The following is a 24,258-nucleotide window of genomic DNA, read 5'->3' as shown; positions in this document are numbered from 1 at the left end:
ATCACAATGCATTTCAGAAATTGCACATAGAGACAAGAATTCAAATGCAAAAATAAAACTAAAATGAGCCACTTAGTATACAGAGGTTTCATGAGGTAAGATTGATTTTTTCCTTTATGAAGTTTCGTGAAGATTGCAAAAATAATAACCTTTAGAGATGCCATCATATACCCATTTTCTATACCTAATATCCAGTGAGTAGACCTCGATGGGATTGTGCTGTTAAAAGTGAGTTGCACTGCAATTCTAACCATGACTACTCAGAGGTAAGTCCTATTGAATTCAGCTGGGCTTATTCCCAGGTAAGTGAGGCCAGGATAACAGCCTTAATGAAATTCAGCTTTTGTAAAGTGGAATTAATAAAGCTATGCTCAGTCACACCAGCAGCAGTTCTGTCTGTGTACATTCAGAAACTGTCAACTGTGGCTTAAGCGCCACTGACTTGACTGAAGCTTAAATATGGAACATGTTAACTCTGGGCAAATTAGTTCTGACACTGCAAGAAAAAAGATCTTTTTTTTTTTTTGCTCTAAATGAGAGTGATTCAACCTATGAAATAAACCCACCTATAATCCATTTCCTGACAGCATATATATGGAAGGAATCATGGGGACAGGCCCTAGTGATACATAACACAGTATTTGAGGCTTGAATTCATTTATCCCCCGCCCCCTAGGCTTTCTGAATAAAAGCTTTTTGCCAGAGAACAAGGATTTATAGGGAAACAGATGGTACACTGACATGCATATGGTCCTGAAAGGATAGCTCCTGTAGCCCATAATGAAGTGAGCATGCTCTCCCACTCAACAAAGCCTTTGCTTAGCTCTTTCCCTACTGCCTCAGCCAGGATATTATTGTACAATGAGACACTGGCTGTAGCGTAATTCCAGGGTTCCCGGAGCTTCCTATCTCTATCAACGTGTGCATTTGGCAGATCTCAAATCTTAAGACTTCAAAGTGACTAGCATACCATATAACACAACATCTCCCAACTTTAACCACCAGAAAGATCATTCATTCACCACCTACCCAGATCTACTGTATGTACACAACACAGTTGTGTACAGATGCCATTATTCATTTCACAGATATAATTTCGGAGCCATGCATTATATGTTGCTGCCAATGTGGTTTGATGAAATTGCGTAATAGGTGAGCTGATCTCTTAACTGGATTCCATAGGCCACATGGCAGACCAACTCTGTGCTATAAAGATGTCTGTGAACATGACATGAAGCCTGACAACATAAACCCCACTCTATGGGAATCCCTTGCAGATGACTGCAGTGCCTGGAGATGGGCAGTCAAGTCGTGTATCCATAGCATAGGAGAAATGACCTCTGGGAGGATCACAGAGAGAAGAAACACCATGGTGTGTCTGCAACAGCACAACCGGGCATCATCATCTGCCCCAGCTGCAACAGATCATGTCTCTCCTGCATCTACAGCCACAGTAAGTGTTGCAACCTGCCAACAGTTTGATCTCACCGGTAAAAGAACACTTGTCCGTTGTCTTCCGAGACAGACAGGTGCCAACTACAGGTGTGTTTCATCTTTGTTTTTAACACCAGACACTTTTTTGTGCTGCACCAAGATCTCTTGTCCTCTTGTCTGGCATCGCTACAAATGTCTGCACCTGCAGTTAAGCTTATCCACTATAGAGCTAAGAACAAATTATCATTTCATTTTGCCTAACATGTTTTCTGTACCAAATTGTCTAACTCTTATCAGTTTGGAATCATAAGGATCCCAATCATTAAACAGCTTGCTCATTCCTAAGGAGCCATGCAAAAAGGTATTAGTGCTATACAGGGAACTTCTAAAGTTAGAGACCCAAGCTTCAATTTAGAAATAACACATATCTAATCAAATTACTCCATGGGAACTGATGTAGAACCCCATGTAGAGACATGCAATGTTCTTACTGCTGATGTTGCTAAAGGTTCTGCAGCTGTATTTCTAGGAAAACTCTGAGGCTGCAGTCTTGTGATATGTTAGGCTGCTTACGTACCACCAAGGGTCAAACCAGATACAGTTGCTGGTCCTGGCACATATGCTAGCTAGCCTAGATTGGCCATGGCTTCCTGTTAAGTGTTTATTCAGTGAGATGGCCCAAAGGCAATTGATATCATAGAATAGGCAGTCATTATTTAAAGATCACAGCCTTCAACTTAAGATCTCTGGATGTGATAAGCATAGGTCTTGTCAACGACAAGCCATTCCTGTCAAAAACAGGTTCCCTTTTGGTTAATGCATTCATCATAGTGTTCCCACTATGAAGGCTTCCATGCTTAATAGATAGGTTGCTTGTTTACCATGTTATTAGAATGATGAATGCTCCAATATGTAACCAAGCGTAATGCTCTAGCCTGCAAAGAACACCATTGTCATAATTTAAATAAGGAAAAGAAAAATTAAGCCAAATAAGAATTTCTTAACTGTGGATCCAGCAGTCCATTAAGTGGTCTAGAATACACTACAGCCTCGCATCATTTTAACACTAGCTTGCAGTGGAAATCAATGATAGCAGACATGCGTATGGTGTCTCAACAGAGTATCTGAATTACACAAAGACAGTACAGGCAGAATGTATTTTGATTTCTCTTTCCCCAAGAATTATCTGAAGGTTGTCTCTGAATGGTATGGAGGCGATTTAAAACAAACAAGCCATTCTACTGTCTTGAAACTGAAGATTTTCATTGGGAACACAATCTGTCGCAGCATTAAGCCTGATCTTAGGCATCTTAAATATCCAATAATTAATTCCAATATATTTCTTCAGAGCCCTTAAGAGTTTGGTAGTAACATTTTGGTTTTTTTGCAAGAAAGAGATCTTGTCATTCCTGTTCAAGTGGCATATTAAATTCTGATGACAGAGATCTGTATAGTTGTAGGGTACATTCTTGTCTTGATGTACGGCGAAAATACACAAGCATATCAGCACACATCAAAGATGAATATATACCCCTAAACTACAGCTGACCGTGTTCAGTCCACTTTAGGGACTGTTTAGTCTTTTGAGGTAAAAATGTATTTTCTGTCTAATATGGCACATGTTTCATCTACACAATTACATCACAAAACAAAAGATGGCGTTAGCATGGTATTGTACTACACCGTACTTATAACAATTAAACCTTGCTCAAAGTAGGATGCTGTACTTAATCTTTTACTATGTTAACGATGACATTGTCTTAATATACAATCTATAATAAACTCTAAACACACCAAATAGGTATGATTTGTTTTTATAAATCCTTGATTACATATACTTATCTACCAATGACACTTTATATGTAGAGAGTGGTAAAAATATATAGATATGTATTCAGACTTCAGTTTTGTAAGTTTTAGAAATGCATCAATCTGTTGCTACTGAGTATTATGTGTGGAATGCTGAGCATTACTACAAATGGTCCAGTCAAGGAGGAAAGTTCTCAAATGGGGACCAGATAAGAGGCAGATGCTTTGAGATCCACCTTATGCTCAGGACCTAAATGGGTCTCAAAACCCCGAACTTAGTATTAAAAGATTAAAAACCAGTTGTCTTATATGCCAAAGAATGCTGCTTGGCTCCCTGTGTCTATACCTTCTTTTTTTCTTCTCTCTCTCTCTCTTTCTTTCTTTCTCTCTCTCTCTCTCATATGGTTTCTAGTCTCCGTCATGAATCTCAGCAATGTCTGTGAAAGACAATCTGATTGACAGGTAACATCACACCAGTTACAACGATGTCTACAAGACCCTATATCTTCTCATTTAAAGGGAAAATGTTGGAACAGAATAAAGCAGTCCATATGAAAGGTGTAATATGGCTTTGTATAAAAAGGATGAACGTTACTTAGGTCTGATTTCTTTCTTTCTTTTTTCTCAGAGTGCTTTTCGTTCTTTTACAGTGCATTCAACTGGCATATTTTAATAGCCACTCTTTTTTCCCTTTTCCTGTACTACATCCCTACCATTACTTACAAATGCAAAGAGAAGGAATAGACTCTATTTACAAACAGGTTGGCACTTAACAGAATATATTATTGATATTTGCTCCTTTTCATCTTCTTCCTTTCCACCCTGTTTTCCAGCCCAGGGCACACATGTTCCAGGCTGACTGGCAAAACCTGCTGCCTCATTACGTTATGCTACATTAACATGAAAAATAGGATTCCGGCTGGTACACATTCTCCTCCCAATGGTTTGCTTGTTGCCGAAAGGCAATACCTTCCACCCCAATTCATGTTCGATGCTCAGACATTGTTAGTCAAGAGAAAGCAAGGGCTGCATGTTTTCTTCTTCATTTTTATCCATGCGCTTTAACACTCCAGGGTCCACAACTGACTGAGACCTGTGGGGGAAAAAGTATTTTTTTAAAGACAAATGAAAATAGACTTCATTTATTTATTTATTTATTTGAAAGCTAGCCAGTATCCAGAAAATTGCTTGGGAAATATGGTGTGATACCTACAACCAGTTTATATTTCATATTTAAGGATGTACACCTATCCTCCACACGCTATATCAGGGGTGGGGAACTGTGGCCCTCCAGATGTTGTTGGAAATCGATGCCCATCAGACCCTGCCAGCATGGCCAATAATAACAAAATTGTCGTTATTAATAGTCACAGATGATGGCAGCTATAGTCCAAGAACACCTAAAGGGCTACAGCTTCTCCATACTTCCTCTAAAGAAAGCTGGTAAACTTTTCTCAGGACAGAGTCAAAAAATTTTTTTTTGAGGTTTGTCACCCCAGAATGCTACCTTGAGATACAAATTCTGTCTACGCTAACAGATAAATCACTTTCAATCATTATTTCACAACAAAGAATTCTAACAAAGAATACCTTTTTGGGTCATTCACATGCCATTCTGTTGATTGAAACTGATCCACCCACCAAAGAGAACAACACTGAATTCTTTATATTAGGGATCACCAAGGTGGTGCCCTCCAGATGTTGTGGACTATAACTCCCGTCAGCCCAAGTTAGAATGGCCAATGGAGTCCAGCAACATTTGGAGAGCACTCTGTTGGGTACCCTCAAGTTTACATGATCACTTACTCCATGATAAAAACATATAGAAGTTAAAGGCTTCTGATCTTGCACAAATCAATGAACTTCAACATCCAATTTACTCATTTTGGATACAAAAATAAGTCAGGTGTTGAAATAATGTGAGAAACATTAGTTATACAAATGGAATGGAATTCATTGGTGTGTGCAAGCAGAAGGCATATTGAGCAACCAACCTTTCTCTTCATCTGCAGCCCCCTGTACCCACAAAGCCCCTCCAGCAGGTCAGTGGGCTCCTGTGTGGTCTGGGACTGCACCAGGAGGGGAAATCACTGGGCAAAAGTATCATGTTCCAGATGGGGCAAAAGCATCTCTACCAAACAGGCAGCAGGCTACCCTCCAGAAGAGAAGAGCCAGAGTTCCAAGTAAGTAATTCCTAGCATAGTTAAAGTTATGGTTTTCCCAGTAGTGATGTATGGAAGTGAGAGCTGGACCATAAAGAAGGCTGATCGCTGAAGAATTGATGCTTTTGAATTATGGTGCTGGAGGAGTCCCATGGATTGCAAGAAGATCAAACCTATCCATTCTGAAGGAAATCAGCCCTGAGTGCTGACTGGAAGGACAGATCCTGAAGCTGAGGCTCCAATACTTTGGCCACCTCATGAGAAGAGAAGACCCTCTGGAAAAGACCCTGAGGTTGGGAAAAATTGAGGACACAAGTTGAAGGGGACGACAGAGGACGAGATGGTTGGACATTGTTCTCGAAGCTACGAACATGAGTTTGACCGAACTGCGGGAGGCAGTGGAAGACAGGAGTGCCTGGCGTGCTCTGGTCCATGGGGTCACGAAGAGTCGGACACGGCTAAATGACTAAACAACAACAAATTCCTAGCACGTTTGAGCTAAATTCCCTTCCAGTCTTTTGTGTTTCAAAAGGCCTTATTCCTGAACAAAAATGCACACATGTCTATAGGGGTATGTGTCCTGAGCAAGTGCAGAGACATCAACTTAATTCACAGGATGGGAGCTACCTATTAGAAGTGAAACTGTTATGGATCAAAGAGGACAAGCCGCCCTGTGATCTTGTGATAAAGGATGGTATATAAATCCGATAAATAATAAAAATAAAAATAAAATACTGACTGTAGAAATATCAGATTAAAAAAACACATATCTGAATTCAATGAATGTTACAAAAAATAGGTTTACTAGCTATTACTGAAGTCAAGCAAGGATTTCCATGCACTGGTGCTGGCAGTAAGGTGAAAACGGTCTGTTACTGAGGAAAGGGGATTAGATTTCATACAAAGCCATGCCAGCTGCCGGCTGCTGGCAGTGGAATATTTCCAACACACCATCTGGCTAATAGTGCTCTGAAACTGGCATCACATGCTACCTAGAGGCCCTACTTGGCCTTTTCAAGAGGAGCATTAGCAGGCACCCAAAACAGTATTTACCCCAAAGCCATGGAGCAGAATGATTCTTGGCTGAAGCAATACTTGTGCCAGCTTCTTGAGATTAACTTGACCACTAGCCGAGGTACAACAGAAAAGATTAATCTACAGTACTTGACTAATGAAACAAATTGGTTGTAGATCTCTGGTGGGTGGCTTGGAAATGCCAAAGGAGGATATTAAAAACATGAGTAGGTGGATGAGCTCAGGCTGTGGCTTAGAAAGAAAGGATTCAAGCAGATACTTTGGGATAGTGACACATGGCGGCACCCCTTGCACTTGAACTTAAATGGACTGACAACCAGCCAGCACTAATATTTCTGACAACACAAAGGGAAACATGTTACCCTATTATCACACTGAGCAAGGACAGTTTACTCCAGCAAAGCTGGTCAACTAGCAGAGAACAAAGCTTCAGAGTTCATGCAGCTACATTCCATTAACACTTTTTTCATCAGAAAGAAACTGCAGTTTTTTCTCTAAAATCCTCCCTTAAATGATGTAATTTAATATTTGTTACTGATGTTGTAGAATTGGATAGCTTCAGATCTCAGCATAATAATGTAGTCACATATGTAATTCCTAACAATACTGTCTAACCTGTTATTGAGAGGTTATTTCTCTGGTTCCTAAATTTCTGAACTCTGTTGCACACAGCGTGGCTTGCACAGGTGTAGCAAATGAGCAATGTCTGACAAGTTGGGCATATCTCGTTGGGCTTGCTTTGCTGCATTTGTGTTTCAATTCCATAGCTTTTGTTCTTCCAGCATAATGCCTGAAGGGGGAATTAACTTGGTTCCCCCATGATAATATCTGATATCTGTGTCCCAATGGGTTGCCCTCCACATCTGGAATCACACAACACTCCACAGGGCTGGTATGAAAGTGCCATGACCTGCAATAACTTCACACCATCCCGCCTGCTCCCTTAGATCAGAAGGAGAGGCCATCCTCTGTGTCCTGCTAAATGTGGAAGCACAGCTGCATGGGACAAAAGAGAGGAATTTCTTAGTGGTGAGCAGCTGGAGCATGAAACGTGGATGGAGAGAATCTGACTGGCTCTCAGACTACCAGGTAGTACGAGCAAAGGGAGAGGAGAAAGGGAACTAATTCCACCCACCCACCCAGTTCACTGGCAGCTCTAGCAGCCTGGACACTGATGAGCTGTAGCTACTGGGAAGAGTGATGAGGTGTGTCCGTTGCCAATTACTGGATAGCCCACCTGCTTTTGTTTGTTTCACTGCTTTTGTTTGTTTCTTGGATGGAGATTGCTTGCGAGGGGGTGGTTCGTACTCCTTTTGGGGAACAGAAGGGGGGCTGCTGCCCACACACCTTGGTGACAAGGTGTTTGCTGCAGTATGGTTCTGTCTGTAGGTATTTCTATTGGATCAATGTCCTCTTGTTTTCTGGGATTTGTATTTCAATCAGTAAAGTAAATGATTATTGAGGCCATATGTGCAGAGGGGTGAGGGTGAATGTTTAGCCTGTGTTTTAGCTGCTGTTTTGCTAGTATTGTTTTATAATTACCTATGATCATGTGATTGTTGATTTGTTAATGGTATTATATGCCTTGGTGGGGTCAGCTCTAAATGGCCCAGACATTGTAATTGTAGCTTAGAGCTGTGGCTGTTCTTTATTGTTGGTAAGCCACATTGGGACTCCTTTGAATGGAAGGTGGCATAGAAATACATGGTCAATCAAATCAATGAAGTGCATTTGGTCCCTGTCCATCACTACTTTCTGTTCTGGCAGGCTTTTATTATATGAGGCAGACAATATTTTTATGATCTTTTTAAACTGCTGATTCCCCCCCCTCTCTTTGTCATTAATGAAAATGTAATGTTCTATGTTGCAAGCTGCCTTGAGTGGAGTTTTCTTTTTCCACTTCAAAACGCTTTAATACAAAACAACGAATGTCACTGCATCAAAATGCATTACAATTTAATGGAATGGCTAAATTACATAGGGGAAGGACCATAGCTCATGCTTTGCATGCCAAAAATCTCAGATTATATTACTAATATCTCCAAGTATATAAAGAATGCTGCTTGAAAACCGGCTGCCAGACAGTGTCAACAGTAATGAGCTAAATGGACCAACATTGACTGAGTCATAAGGCAGCTTCCTATGTTCCTATGATATCATATGCTACTGTCCTGGCACTCAGCAGAAGTCCTTCAGGCTAGAAAATCATCTACATGAGAGATAAGCTACTGACATGCCCTTTAGAAGTTTGGGACTCCGACTCCCATCAACCCCATCCAAGCATCATCAATGGTCAGGAATTGTAGTCCATCCAAAAATCTGGAGGGTACCATTTTGTCTACACCCTTCTTTTCTGTTTCAACAGGCCTGACTAACTTACCGCTTCATGGATTTGGGAGACAGGTCCTTTTCGACTTCTTTTGCAGAAGTGTTGTACGAGTCCACACTGTATTCGCTGTCGTCGTCGTATTCATGATCAAGCAGCGTTCTTGCCCATGTGCCCATATCGTAAGGCGGCAGCATTCCACCAAATTCAGAAGGCAGAATCTCAGGGTGGATTAGCTGGTGCAGGCTGTTGAGGTTATTTCCATGGAGAAATATCTGTTAAAGGGAGGAATCAAAGACATTACAAGCCAGCACCTTCAGTGGATAGAAGTCCTTTCTCACATGGCAAATCCATGCAGGATTTTCAAAAAGCAGCTATGTTGGGGATGTCTGATGTTCAACGAGGAAAAGTAAAAAAATATCCCACTAGTGCACGCATCTCATTCTATGGATCCTAGCTAATACATGTATGTGTGTAATGTATATGTATATAAGCTCTGCTAAACTCTAAGGCATGTTGCATTTTAGGACCACTTAAAGGGTTCTAATTTATTAGAAATCATGTGTACTGGATTGTACCCAGTGCGATCAGAAGTCCACATACCTCTTCCCCAATGTAGCCTCTTGTGCCCACTGAAAAGCCTCTCCAAGGGCAGGCATTATCAAGTATGGCCTGAGGTGTGGGGCAGGAGGGTACAAAAGGGAAGGAGGATTGCCAAAATTAGGTTGAAGTAGCTACCGGTAGTGCAAGCAAATGGTTGCAAAGATACTTCTTGGTACATGTGGACTTCCATTCACACAGCACTGGATACAAACCCGCTGGGCAGAATTTTAAAATTCGGACCACTTCCAGTGCATCTCATGCCGGAATAAGTTTCATGCAGCTGACACTTTGTGGCAGAAGCTGAAGGGAGAATGCAAATATATCCAGCAAGATGGCTTTTCAGTGTGTGTGTATGTTTATATTAAAAGAATAGGCAATCATAGGTTCGTAAGTGACCCCAAATATCCCCAAGCATATTTTCCAGACTAAAAAAAAATCAAGAAATCTGACATGTGGCCGAGAAACACTACAGTGTTTTTGGAGAGAAAAACCCAGAATGACTTGGATAACAACAGCAGCTCTGCTCCTCAGAAATCTAAGATAAACCACAGCACCCCGCCAGGGTCTTTTTAAATATCCTACTGGGTGGTATCTGTGATGTGTCTCATGGAATTTATTTCTTCTTCCTTTGTCAAATTCCACTTGCTCCGACTACAGCAGGAAATGGTTAATTCAGCTACATCTCATTTTGCTTCTAGATACCGTTAGTAGCTGCCATCTAGCTAGCCTTTTCATGTACCCTCAAGGGCTCCAGCATGTACAGTGGAACTTTCTTTTCTTTCCCTTCAAAGAATAGTGCTACTTAGCATGTCATTTCAAGCTGCTTTTGAATTTCCTATGGATTTCAAAGGCAGCGCATGAATGTGGTGCAAGGGCTGTTCTTGGGAAAGGGATGGGGGGAAAGCCCTAACACCTATGAGTTGGGTTTTCCTGCTGGTGTACTTTCCTGGAGTTTGATTAGTGTCCACATCAAACAAATTGGTACACTGGACTGATGAAAATTGGCAATGAAAACACAGAGTGCTGCAGTCATTATAATCAATGCCCCAGAGTCCAACCACCATTTCTCTTTTAAGCCAGCAGGTAAGGTTTCCAGTTATGACTCTTGTGAAAATGTACATCGCCATATGTTAAAACACAGGCATCGTATTTTTGTTAAGTTAGCATGAGCCACTCATGGCATTATAACTTTGACTAGTCAACATAGTATTCTGTACCAGCTGATACTTCTGACTATCATCTGCAGAGATGATATTCAGAAGTATCAGCTGGTACAAAATATTATAGTCCAGTTATTGATGGGGTGCTTCATGGGAGTATTTTACTCCAACGCTTCACATGTCGGCTGCTTATAGCGTTAGGCATCTCAATAAAAGTAATAGGTTAGGAACCTGCACCCAACATAACCAAGATTTGTGAAAATGTACATTCCCATAAGTTAAAACACAGGCAATTTGATGATGTCCCATTTCATGACAGCTTCTTTATTAACTGACACGCAGCATTTTAAAACTATGCTCACTGAATTAGGTTCAGAACATTTTAAAGCACTGTAAGAAGAAGAGAAGAAGAGTTTGGATTTGATATCCCGCTTTATCACTACCCGAAGGAGTCTCAAAGCGCTAACAATCTCCTTTCCCCTCCTCCCCCACAACAGACACCCTGTGAGGTGAGTGGGGCTGAGAGACTTCAAAGAAGTGTGACTAGCCCAAGGTCACCCAGCAGCTGCATGTGGAGGAGCAGAGACACGAACTGGTTCCCCATATTACAAGTCTACCGCTCTTAACCACTACACCACACTGGCTCTCACACTGTAAAATCGGGGCAAGCTTTGATTGATCAAGGAACAGTGTTTAAAGGTGAATTTGTTTAGTCTCTGTTATCATCTGGATGCTGCAGTCTATTAGTATCAATGTTTTATCTCTTACATGAAATATATTTACAATTGTTCTTACTCTTTTAAAAATATGATTACTGTATTATGACTTTGCAAAGCTTCCTAATATATTGGAAGTTAAAACTCTTAATAGAACAACAGAAGCCATTCCCCATTGGCACATTGCATGATGAGACAAACATAGTTTTAGAATGAGTGAATGTGTTTCATAAGGAATTTATTTCAATACTAGGGGCACTGCCTCTGCTGCTTGTGTTGCTTGCCAATCAAAGTGATCAATCAAGAAACAAAGAACAATTTTGCAAAGCCATGCAAACAAACAAGAGAAAAATACCCTTTTCCTTGTCTTTTCCTTCAAAAATGGCCGTATAACTGTATAGAGGGCATGGATGTACCATGGTTGATTTACAAAATGAATTCCTCCAAAGCGAGCTGGAAAACTGTCCTAGGATATAATATATATAAAAGATGGTTAGTGGACTTGTTTTATTCATCACAGTTGCAATTTGCTTCCTTCTCATCGCAAAGTGTACCCTCACACAACCTTGTACAGTAGGTTTGGCTGAGATTTTGGCTAGTGCAATCATGCTTGAATGCGAATCTGAATCCAGACCTTCTCACTCCAAATCCAATATTCTATTGGCAATTATCACACCTACGTCATTTCATGCATGGCATTTGAATTCTCTATCCTAAAATGTAGCCACGTTATTTCATACATAAATGGCAAAGAACAAAAGTAAGGTAATATTTAAAGAATGAAATTTCAATTTTTCATTTCAGGATAGCAAGAACCAAGATGCCCAATTTCCTGTCAGTAGCTCTCTCTCTCTTTCAGATAAAGAGATACAAGATTTGCCATCACAAGTTGTTTTCCCCATCCATGTACCCAAATTCACTTTCGTTTATCTTTTATGAATGAACACTATTCTTGTTTTATATACGAGTCTTTGATTGGGGAGGGGGAACCTATAAATGTTTCAATAAATTAACACAGTAGTTTGTCCCGTTCCTCGGTCTAACAATTATATATTTGCTTTCCTATGTTTTAGATTATTAAAAGAGATGAGGGAGTTACAGGTAAATACTTACTCAGTACTCACAATATATCATAAAGCTGAAACTACATTATGTATTCTTTAAATGTGACTGTAGAATATTTATGAACCTCTGTCTATGCTGCACACTCAGAGAGATTTTTCTATAAGAAATGTAGGGAGAAAGCTTCTCTACTGAACTGCTTTCTAAATTGGCTTTGGCTGTTTCTCTACAGGCGGCTATTAAAGAAACATGAAAGAATGGAAAATGTAACCGTGCAAACCAATTTTACAAGCAATACTTGACTCTGCTGCATTACTTGGCGGCTCACAGAATCTGTGTACAGAGGGGCAGGATTCTAATCATTTTGTAAAAACCCTGGAATGTTGGGTTTTCATATTAAAATGCAAGTTCCAAGGCCTCATTGTTGCAAAAGAAAAAAGGAAATCTTGAAAACGTAACCTAGATGAACCTTCCTATCTACGTTCCATCTATCCCTCTCACTTTTTTTCACTCATGCCATGTATACACACCTCCCTCTGCACATCCATCCTCTCTGTAGAATCATAGCCTCTGTCTACAACATCTTTCCAAGTTATCACTTCAAGCACACCCCTCTCTCAACATATTGCAGTTATTGGATTAATTTTAAGCAGCAAGAGAAATGCTGTGATTTCATGAGTTTCAGCAGAGCTTTGATGATCAAGAATATCCTTTCTGGCAGGTTCCAAGTAATAACTTCAGTTATTTAAAGATTTACGCTTCAGTACAGGCACACACACCCCAACACATGTTTCACTTACGTGCAACAGCAAATACATGCAAAGCCAGGAAATATATAAATGAATTGGTTTAAACTGCAAAAAGGCATGGAAAGGGCAAAAACAGCCTGAAAAGAGCAAGAAAACGGCTAGCAATCCCAGGAACCTTTGCAACTGCAATCCCACTTTGGGGTACTGGGTCTACCCCCTTTGTTGCTATTTTCACATCATCCTCCAGTGATGAGGAAGGCTGAGAGACATCATTGCCACCATTCATGCCAGTCTGGTAAGTGCTGCTGGTTTTTAAAGTGTTTTTCAAAGGTTTTCAGAAGTTTAGAGGGTGTTTACAGGCTTTTCAGATGGTGTTCCGCACTGAATTCTGCATGGTACCTGGGAACATCACCCCCACATAAGCCTATACAGTATACCCAATATGCATTTCCATGCTTTGCTGCTATGCCCAGCTCCTGGGATATGCTCTTAAACTTTATTTATTTATGTCAAATTCTCCTAGCAAGACTGCAATCCTAAACTAATCAGCTAGGAGGAAACTACATTAAACTCAGTGGGTCTTACATCCAAGTAAAGATGTTTAGGCTACCACTATAATAACCCAGTCATTGTGTGTAAAAAAAGAAGTGTCTGATTTATTTTCGCAACAACACAGTGAGGTAGACCAGACTAAGAGATTTGTTCCTGGCAAAGTGGGGATTTTTTTAAAAAAGCAAGATTTATTGACCATTTAATTAAAAAAAGAATACATTATGTACCTTAAGTAAGTTTTTATTTTGGTATGAGCTTTCGTGTGCATGCACACTTCATCAGAGTATCTGATGAAGTGTGCATGCACACGAAAGCTCATACCAAAATAAAAACTTAGTTGGTCTTTAAGGTGCTACTGAAGGAATTTTTTTATTTTGTTTCGACTCAGACCAACACGGCTACCTACCTGTACCTTAAGTAAAACACTGAAAAAATCAACAGACTGTAAAAACAAGTAGACATAAAATTATCAAAATATAGATAAATTAACAGACTTTTAAAGAAATATAAAGATCTATCATACACAAATACACTAAAAACATGTATACATAGATATCAAATGCAGTATACATAAATATTTATTAAATACAAATATAAAAGATCTATTCCTTGCAGCTGCAGAACAAACATTGTACTGTGTGTGTAAAAGATTGGAACCTTATTTACCATATCTGCATGCAATATTCTAGTTGTACTTCACTAGCTCTTGGGGAAATTATACAAGTCATTGTGCAAAGGAACAATGGATTTTTAAATGTCAATTTAATGTAATTGCTGAATATCCATGTACAACTATATAGTAGCAAGAGCTGATTAGGGAACAACACATATAGCACTTGGAATTTTTAATGCTACAATATATTTGTACTACAATCAGGTTAACTTTTTTGTTGTTGACCGACTATCAAGATTTATGAAGAGGCTGGATCATATTCATTCAAACTTAACAGCCAAGTCTCTTATGCAGTAGACATATACCCTTTGTCACCTTCCTGCTTTCCAGTCAAGCCTGCACCATGATTATCCTGATGAACAATTCAAGCATATATGTTTTCCCAACTCTGAGGGCCTCTCTCAGAAATCATCTCACTGACTTTTTCCTAAACTTCCTGCTAAAAGATTCCCTGTTTCCCTTTTCAGCTAAACATCTTCTGATGGTGATTTCATGATTTCATTATATATTGCCCTTCCTCACATGAGAGCCCTCCTATATAAACTCTTCACCCACTTTCTAAATGTGAGGCAGACACACTTAAATGTGAAATTTTCCATGATTCCTGGGAATGCCTTGCTTTCTTATTTTCAGCAGAAGTTTAAAATGTGACTTTTATTATCTTCTTGAATCATCCACCTCTCTCCCCCCCTACAGAACACCTGAGTTGCAGATTGCATGGTCAGCAAAACAGGAAAAGCTACCTGGTGAGAGTATAAAACAGCAGAATCAGCCCTTTGATGCAGTAAGGATCATCAGTCTACAAGTGCTAATCTTCACATGTGGTTTTTCTTCTCTTTTCTCCTGAAAGCAATGTGGTACTTTGGATAAAACCTGGAGTACCTGTGTCTTTTGTTCCTATGGCAGCTTAATGGCTAGTTTATTGGATTTTCTGTTTTCTATCAGTACTACAAGCTGTGGATACAAAATCTTCAACCACACTGATGATGGTGGTGGTGTAGACTCCAGCCAGTGTTCTTAATTTGTTTTCAACTCAGAGAAGGCTTGAGGAATCCATGATGATGACTCATGAAACTGACCAACAGATCATTTCTCTGGAGTTATGTTCCTGTGCGCATTGCAGTGCCAAATCAGAAACTCTCATTCAGCTTCGTGAACCCTAACCCTAACCCTAAATCCCCAAGCTAAAATGCCGTATAGCTCATCACTGCATGAGAGCACACTTCTACCCCTGTTATTTTACAATATAAAGTTGGTCTGTGGTTGATATGACCCTAGAATGACATAACATGCAGCTGGTGCCTTTCATTCTTTCAATGAAAGAAATGGAAAAATCCAGAATCAAAAGTTTAGCTGGAGCTGTCAGATCTGTTACTGTTCTACAAACCCCTCAGGTGTACAGCTGTTGCTACACATTTCATTAGCTATGGATCACACATTTCATTACTGATGAATGAGGTTTCATAAGTTGGAAAGCTGAATGGTGTGTTTCGTGATATTGATAGATCTGCAAGAAAAAAACTCCTAATTTTTTTAACCTCACCTTTGTTCAAAATGAAGTCCTCTGAATAAACTAACTAGATTTACCCACACCTCCTGTGGGTGTGCCTTTTCATGTGTCTCCTTTTATAAGAAAAAGCTCCTCAGCTCAAGGTTCCCCAACCTGATGCCCTCTGCATGTTTTGGTTGGGAAATCCCATCACTACAGGTTGGCAAAGGCTGATAGCCTGAGGACCCAACCAAAGGAATGCCCCCCAAGCCCTGATAATTGAAGGGCTCAGCTTTCTTGGAATCATTTTAAAGTAAATACAACAGATGACAAAAAAAGGTTCTGCATAGAGGCAAGAGCAACATGAAGGAAGTGGCAAGAAACCACATAAGAGCTGACTACCTTGGGAAAGCCCTTCTGAGTAAGCTAAGAGAACCCCTACAGAAGGAATCTACCAAAATCATTGTTCTCTGCAATTCTTGCCAAGGAGGCAATTATGAATGGGAATAAAGGACAGGATGACACTTGGAAGGAAGGAAGAGCATCAAGAAAGGAACCTTACTTGCTTAGAGAGAGATAAATAGGAAGCACAAGTCTCTGCAGATTTTGCTCTCTGCAGATTTTGTTCTCTAGCTTCTTCAGCCCTGCCCCATACTCAGCTCCAGCTTCTGCCTCTGATTCTGGACTGCACTCTGCCTCCACCTTTTCCTGCTCACTAAACCCTGTTACCTCTTCAGTTTCTGACACTTCTTCCTCCCAGTCAGCCCCCTCTTCTCTGTCCCACCACCAATCCCCTGGCTCTGAACCTTCTTCCCCTGGGGGTTCCCCAGCTGGTGCCTCCCACCACTCCTTTGCATCCAGCCCATCCATTCCATCAAGCGAGTAGGCTCAGGGGCAGGGAAGACTGGGGAGTCTATTATTGGGGGTGGGGGGGGGAGCCAGCAGAGTCCAGGACAAAGAGCAGAGTTAACAGAAAAGCAACTTGTGTATTAGGAGAGAGAGCCAACCAGACCATCACAGAAAGCAGGGTGTCAGTTGGAAGAAGTGCTCAGATAAATGAGGCATTGGAGATGACAGCTAAAGCTCTCCAGGATCTGCAAGGGCAAAGCTCTTCTACTGACCTGCTAGAAGACAAGAGCTAGGGGCATTCTATCCATTTCAAGCTGGAAGACCATTTGTGCTTTCTTTATGAAGTTCCTTAGACCAATATTGTTTTCGAATAGTTTTTCTCTCGGTTCTGAAGACGTAAGAGAAGTTAATACCCCAAAGAGGTCGGACGGTGCAATAAACGGTAAGAGGTGGCAGAAGTCATGGAAACGCTGTGAATTTGGTGAGATAAGGGAAGACCCATTGAAGTCAGTGAACTTGATTAATGTAAGTGCATTCATTTCAGTGGGTCTATGTGAGTGTGACTTAGTTGGATACGACCCAGATAATGAATTACAGCAAAACTGCAGGTGCTGAGGAGTAGGAGAACAGAGCAAATACTTCAGGCCACAATATAAATTGGAAGCATCAGAGAAGAAACTAGGAGCAGCGGTTTAAAGCAGTATCATTAATGGGAAAGGCAAACATAAAATGCAACACCTAGTCCTAATCTCTAAGCCACCCTACATAAAAATTGTTACATGATCACTGGGCAGTCAAAGGGGTGGCTCTGGATAAGGGGATGCACATCATTTCAGTGGGGCACAGATGGACATCCGAATGTCATTGGAGCTGAAATGTATTTTCCTAAACACTCAGGACTGAGGCACAGTATATACATAGATATATGGTGCCTTCCAGTTGCTACTGCACCCCCCCCCCTGTGTGCATGCCCATGCTAGGCATCACCCTCTGTTCTCTTACAGTGGTTTTCAGGGTGGTTGCTTTTTGAAAAATTCATTCTGCTTTTATGAAACTATAAGCTGCCTTGAATGTCATGTCTGACAGGAAGATGGCACAGAATGCCTTAAAATAAATAACATTACCAGAGCTAGATCAATGCCCAAGTGTGCAACAAAAAAGATTTACACCAGAGTGCTCCTTAAAGGGATCTGCGAGCTCAAGCTCCTCTTAAATAAATGGCATCTGCGGCACCAGCATTCCCAGAGGATGAGGCTTTAATCCCAGAATGAGAATTGCCATCTTTTCACTGAACAGTCAAGAGCCGCCCTTGGAGAAAAGAGGCATATTTTCACCAGCTGCAGGCAGCCTCCGTCAGTGAGGCCATATGACAAGCAGAGGCACAATCAAAACGGCTCTTACTTGATGCAAATTGATTCTGCTTATGCCGATCTGCCATTGACAGAGGATGCAGGTGCTGAGACAGCCTAGAGATCATGTCACCAAAAAAAAAGTCATTTTCACACCTCCGTACAGATACACAGACAAAAGGAGCCAGCAATCAAACACTTGAGTGAGTCAATAACAGGTGCAAGGTCACATGGTTGGCGGCAGTGGGGCGGGGGTGTATTCAGAGCAAATGCCAGACAAAGTGCTGAATCTAAGGCAATGTAGGCTGAAACTGTCTTCTTATATAAAGGGGGATTTAAAGCAGTGATTTTTTTTTTCTTTTGGCCCCAAACTATCAAGACTTGAGTAAATTGACATGTTTTATTTGGTGTTTATTAGTCATTTGATATAAATTTAAGGTGACAGAATAAGGACTGTATAAAGTTAATATTTCCCTTCTGCACCAAAGGCACAGAAAATCCATTTATGGTTGCAATTCTGCACACCCTACTTAGTAAAGAATATACTACCGGTATCTACTAGCAATTGTACAGGGTACTGATCCACTCCCAACTCACTTGAGCCACCCTTTCAAATATCCAAGGAGAAACAGAAGCTACCTACTGCTGGAGTTTCCTGAAATATTTTCTTGTCAAACTAATGCCCGCCAAGTACATATCCTCCAGCTTGTAGGGGCATATCTAGAAGTAGTTTCAGCAAAAATGCACTGTAAGCTGCAAATGCAGTATTATCTTTTTACTCTACCTAATATTGGCAATTCAAAACCATGCAATGTTCTGAATGCATGGTTTCAAAAATAATGTCCCTTGTCTAGGCTTCTTCTAAGAAGCAACAGTGCAACACTTTTCTACTTCCATGACACATCTAAAACTGAAGTACTAACAACATATGTAGAATGAGATCATGCAGCATTCTATGGCAGCAATCCGCACCTGGTTAAAACCAGTAACAAAATTCTTTAAAAGCTCTCAATAGTTTTGGATTGGAAATTCTGGAAAAGTAACCCTCAAAAGTATCTTTAAAATTCAGCTTAGATTCCAACTTGAGCTATTTTCTTTGGTCTAAAATTCCTCCCTTAGCTTCACATAATGTTTCTTTGCATCCTGAAGTTGTAAGAAAATTTGCTGTGTACTTTTTTCCTTTGTTTTTAAGGCAACTAGGAATGGTTGCATTTGCTTAATAGAATGAACAATGAGTCAAGAACTGTAAATTCAGCAGTGAGTTATCACAATTAATAAACTGAAGTGAAATGCTGGCTATGCCCCAGAAATGCGTACTTCTTTTGAAATCTTCAGAAAGGTCAAGTTGATTGAAATCTACCATATTCCATGGCCTGTGCACAAAAGATGTGAAAAGCTAGCATTATTTCCAGCCACGTTTATGTTCACCTTTTCCCCTATATGTGACATGTGATCAACAAGGCTGAGTTATAGGGAGCTAGTGCATGTACTGTCCTGGGGTAATTCATTCTCTTCCAGCTACATGAGTCTATAATCTTAATGATATTAGCATCCTTAGCCTAACCATTAGATGGCCAAAAACTGAGAGGGAAATTCCATGAATCAATCTGGGCCCCACAAGGAGGAAGGAAGGAAGTTTACTCAGAATTTCTTGCCCTCATTCAAATTCCAGCAGAAATCGATATAAGGGCTTAGGTTTGGGGAAGATTTATAGAAACGGCTTACTAGAATTCACAAGCATTCTGCTCGTTTTCAGCAGTCACTTATTGACTCCAAGCCATGCTTGCTCTGTCCAGAGCCCTGGAGGTGCTGAAATGCACTAATCACATAACTAAGAGACAGACTGATATCTAAAGGCTGCTGGATTGTAAGTGCATGCCCAGAAGACACAAATGGGCTATGTCCATTAGCCTAGTGATCCTGCAAAAACTTTCCTGGCACACTGAACTCCCTGAAGCATTCAGAGCAGCTCATTCTAACTGCTGACAGCTCAGCACACATTTGAACAGCACAGATTTTGTCTGAAGATCGTATCTGCAGCTGCACGCCTGAATTTAAAATGCACAGAATGCTGTCCCAGCAGTAATACATTTATGAGTTTATGGGCTTTAAATCAGCAAACATTCAGAAAGTTGCACACTATTGATTGGACAGGTTTAAATGGTTGTTCTGGAGCTGTTATCGCCTGCTGTTTAAATGCATAATTACAGAGATTAGTAGCTGTTCCAATCTACTGTCTAAATGCCTGATAAATAATAAATATTAACAAATGCACACCACATAGCTCTTCTCACATTCAAAAGAAACCACCCTCTATTGTGGAGATATATACTGAAACTTGTTTGGAAAGAAAGGTGGGAAACCATCAGGGTGTGTGTGTTTGCATCTATGCAATCAAATAGCATCACTTTATTCCAGCAGTAACTCCAACAAATGTTGTGTTTCACCTTATTACTGTCTATATTGCTAGCCAGCTCCCTACTGATTTGGCTGTGTGCAAAGTCCAGAGTAAGGTTGGAAAGTGCAAGTATGAATTCACCCTGAACTATTCCAGATGCTGAATATTCCCTTAATGATGTTTAGTTTCTTCAAGCCCATTCACACCACATGAGCATCATGCACGGTTCATTATCATAGGATTCCTTGGCTTTGGAAATGTCATTCACAAATCAGACCATCACAGGCAAATCTAATCATATTAATATATTGCCCATTAGTGAGGGCAAGTTTTGTAAGGGACAAATCTATCACTTGGAGACACCCAAAGAGTAGTTGTGGAAAGCCCAGTGGTCAATCAATAAACAAATATTTCAGGTTTTCTCAGTTGTTGTCATTTCAATTTGTTAGGTTTGATGAAAGTCATGAAGTAACTGGCATGACAGAACCTCAGGCTAATGCTGCATGCCAACTCACATAGATCTAATGGTGATCATCTTGAACCCTGTTCAGAGCTTGAATAGGTTGGATGAATTGAATGAGCATGGTGGACGTGTGTAAGGGAGCAGCATCAAATCACGGCTTCCTAATGCAGTGGTACCTCGGTTTAAGTACGGTACACAATTGGTTCCGGAAGTCTGTACTTAACCTGAAGTGAATTTTCCCATTGAAAGTAATGGAAAGTGTATTAATCCGTTCCAGGTGGGTCCGCGAAGTACTTAAACTGAAAGTACTCAAACCGAAGCGCACTTAAACCGAGGTATGACTGTATGTGTTCTTTAATATTTAGAGATGCACACCTGCCTCGCACACTATGTATCTTGGACAAGGCATCTGTGACCTTCCAGGTGTCGACTCCAACTCCCGCCTGCCTCAAGCTTGAGTTGATCACAGGTGATTGCAGCAGTAGATATCTGGAGGACCACAGGTTCCTCATCCTTGCTATATATGTTTCCTGCCGGAAACTCCATGGCAGCATTAGTGTAGGTGGTGCAAACCTGACTGCTAGATATTGTATGAACAAAGAAGCTCTGAGGGAATGTTTGGAGACTGCCAAGCTTGAACACTGTCTTGGCACCATATCTGAAAGGGATGACCCTATGGATTCTTAATGATTTTTGAAAATAATTACCATCCTCATTTGGATGTCTGTACTGGAACTAAAGAGGATTGAAATATCTTGCATTTAGACAAGTTTAAAATTTACTCCAATCATGCAGTTTTTATACAGATATGGGTGGGACTTGACCAAAAGCACCAATACCTAGGCTTAAAAGTGTTTGTCTCCAAATGGACATGGGTGGTTTTTGTAATGCATATAACATGTATATTTAAATGAGTCCTGTGGCAGAACAAAAAGTATAAATATAAACAGAATTTATAATAATAATATTCAGTAATTTGTACATAAATACTGGATAGAACAAAGCTCCATCAGTTTGTTTTTATTCACAGAACTAAATGTAGATATATAGCTCTTTGAAAATAATGTCATTTTTCAAAGCAGAAGTTGTTAAGCGGAGGATGCTGACAGGTTAAAGGTAAAGGTAAAGGGACCCCTGACCATTAGGTCCAGTCGTGACCGACTCTGGGGTTGCGCTCTCATCTCGCATTATTGGCCGAGGGAGCCGGCGTATAGCTTCCAGGTCATGTGGCCAGCATGACAAAGCCGCTTCTGGCAAACCAGAGCAGCACATGGAAACGCCGTTTACCTTCCCACTGTAGCGGTTCCTATTTATCTACTTGCATTTTGACATGCTTTCGAACTGCTAGGTTGGCAGGAGCTGAGACCAAGCAACGGGAGCTCACCCCGTCACAGGGATTCGAACCGCCGACCTTCTGATCAGCAAGCCCTAGGCTCAGTGGTTTAATCATATATATATATCACAAACCCTCTTGTAGGAATCATAACATTTGAACGCAGAGTCTAAGAGCTGAAAGCTTAGACTGGGTCCACAAGATATTAATAAATAAATAATACGGTCATTAAATAATTCTTCTGTTACACTTACATAAGGGTTTCCTTCAGTGCTACACTCCTACACAAAGCAATAAAAATTATTGAGGCTTTTTGTCATCATAATGTGAGTGAAAGCAAAAGAAAATCCATCAATTCTATGGAGGAAAAAGAGGGATTTATTGTGTCTTTCATGGCCATGTTTCGAGGTGAATGGATATTGGAGGGAAACAATAAAACGCTGAGTTGTGGTCCAGCAATCGATGTTTAACAGCACCGATGAATAAATATATTCTCAGAAAAAGAAGCAGTGGGGTACAGGATTGCAGCCTAAGACTTTTACCTGGAAGCAAGCCCAACTTAAGAATTGTGTCCAGTGCTGAACATGCATAGTTCTCTTTGCACAACAGGACTATCTCTTTCTCTCCTCTCTGTGTGCCCCCAAAACAGGTTCTGGAGCGTCCACCTACGCTCTGGAGCAGATTTTGAGAGGAAAGGGAATGCACAGGAGAGGGACAACAGGAAGTTCTGTTGTACAAGCAGAGGTCTGTTGAGCAAGTGCAACTGTAGTGTTGGATAAAACCCTTAGCTATTTTCTCAAGAATGAAATCTTATTTCCAGGTGTCACCTTATCTATGCATATTTCCTGGATTCTGTTGCTACCACTACATTTCTGCTCAGCTTCTTAAGCACTGAAGTCACAACTCTACAAAGTCATTTCCCTGCTGCAGATTTATATAATTTCTGATCCACCAAGGTCCACCTGCAATCTATTCGACTGGCTAATTTGCAACCACCCCTACCACGTAATTGTAGTAGGGTTGCCAACAGGCCAGAAAACAATTCAGTATACCTGTCCTCCTCTCCACTTCCTGAAAAGCAGAAGGGGAAAATAGCAATAAAACCCCAATAGTGCATTGTATGATTGCTGCATAGTTTCTGACAGCAGGCCAAGGCCCCATCTATAAACCCTAGCAGAACAAATTGAATGTTGCTGTCCTTCGTATTTTTCAAAGAAAATCAAACCAAACTTTGAAACCTATCACTCATTTTCTCCAGATTCCAGTTTCTCTTTTTAGAAATCAATATGCCTGAACGTTGGCTTTCAGGTCAAAGCTACAACAATTCTGACCTGCTTGCTTGCTTGCTTGATTTGGAGGAACTAAAAAAAAAAATCGTTTCCTTCCCTACAATTGGTTACAAACTTTACAGTCAATTGAGAGAGGTCTCTGTGTGATACCCCCAGAGCAACAAATCCAATTGTGGAAAGTTCATTAGATGGCTCTTTTTCTTCAAATGGCTAAGAAAATCCAACCAAAATCTGCTCTAGAACCAACATGAAGCCTAATTTCATCAGTCATTTAGCAGTCAGGGAAGAGCAGGGGGTTGTTTGAATGGCAGATTACTTTTTCAAATGGTCTATTTCCAAGTTTCCTATTGTATGTTAAAAACCTACTGGCTGCCCTTTGGAAACATTATGAGTTAGAAAGAAAAAAAGAAACGGAGCAATTTTCTTCACATAGTTCACAACTATTCGCCTCCCGCTTTAAGCATCTAAGATCTGTGTTTATTCTCCTGTACCACAATTTCATGCATGTTTGCATACTAACTGATCAAGGCTCACCATGGTAACTGTCAGCTTAAGTGAGGAACTGCTTTGCATCCAAGTATACAGAGAACTATGCTGATAACTGACAATATTTCCAGCATTACTCTGACATGATTTTCATTGCAACTCAACATTACCTTAGACCAGAACTGCTAATTAGCCTGGCTTGAATAACAGCCGTTAATGTCATCAGCATGGTGTTTTTTTATGCCATTACAGGAGAACAAGCAATAGTAATTAATTGCTCATTGACAAGAGTGATGATTACTTCCCTTTCCATTCAATAGA

General features: G+C 40.5%; 1 protein-coding gene across 1 annotated transcript in view; it reads right to left on the bottom strand.

The window, feature by feature from the left end:
- Window positions 1–526: 526 nt before the first annotated feature.
- The window catches only part of CLVS2 (clavesin 2), a 39,339-nt gene continuing 15,607 nt past the window's right edge, over window positions 527–24,258 (bottom strand). The window contains exons 3-5 of the mRNA XM_035110688.3: window positions 11,601–11,711; window positions 8,821–9,041; window positions 527–4,336 (exon numbers count right to left, since the gene is read on the bottom strand). Of these exons, the coding sequence (XP_034966579.1) occupies window positions 4,249–4,336; window positions 8,821–9,041; window positions 11,601–11,711 (420 nt within the window). The 3' untranslated portion in view covers window positions 527–4,248. The remainder of the gene's footprint in view (window positions 4,337–8,820; window positions 9,042–11,600; window positions 11,712–24,258) is intronic.

Source organism: Zootoca vivipara, chromosome 3, assembly GCF_965207765.1.
Source record: "Zootoca vivipara chromosome 3, rZooViv2.hap1.1, whole genome shotgun sequence".
Taxonomy (NCBI): domain Eukaryota; kingdom Metazoa; phylum Chordata; class Lepidosauria; order Squamata; family Lacertidae; genus Zootoca; species Zootoca vivipara.
Note: the sequence above shows the minus strand (reverse complement) of the source record. Positions and strands in the feature narration are given on the sequence as shown.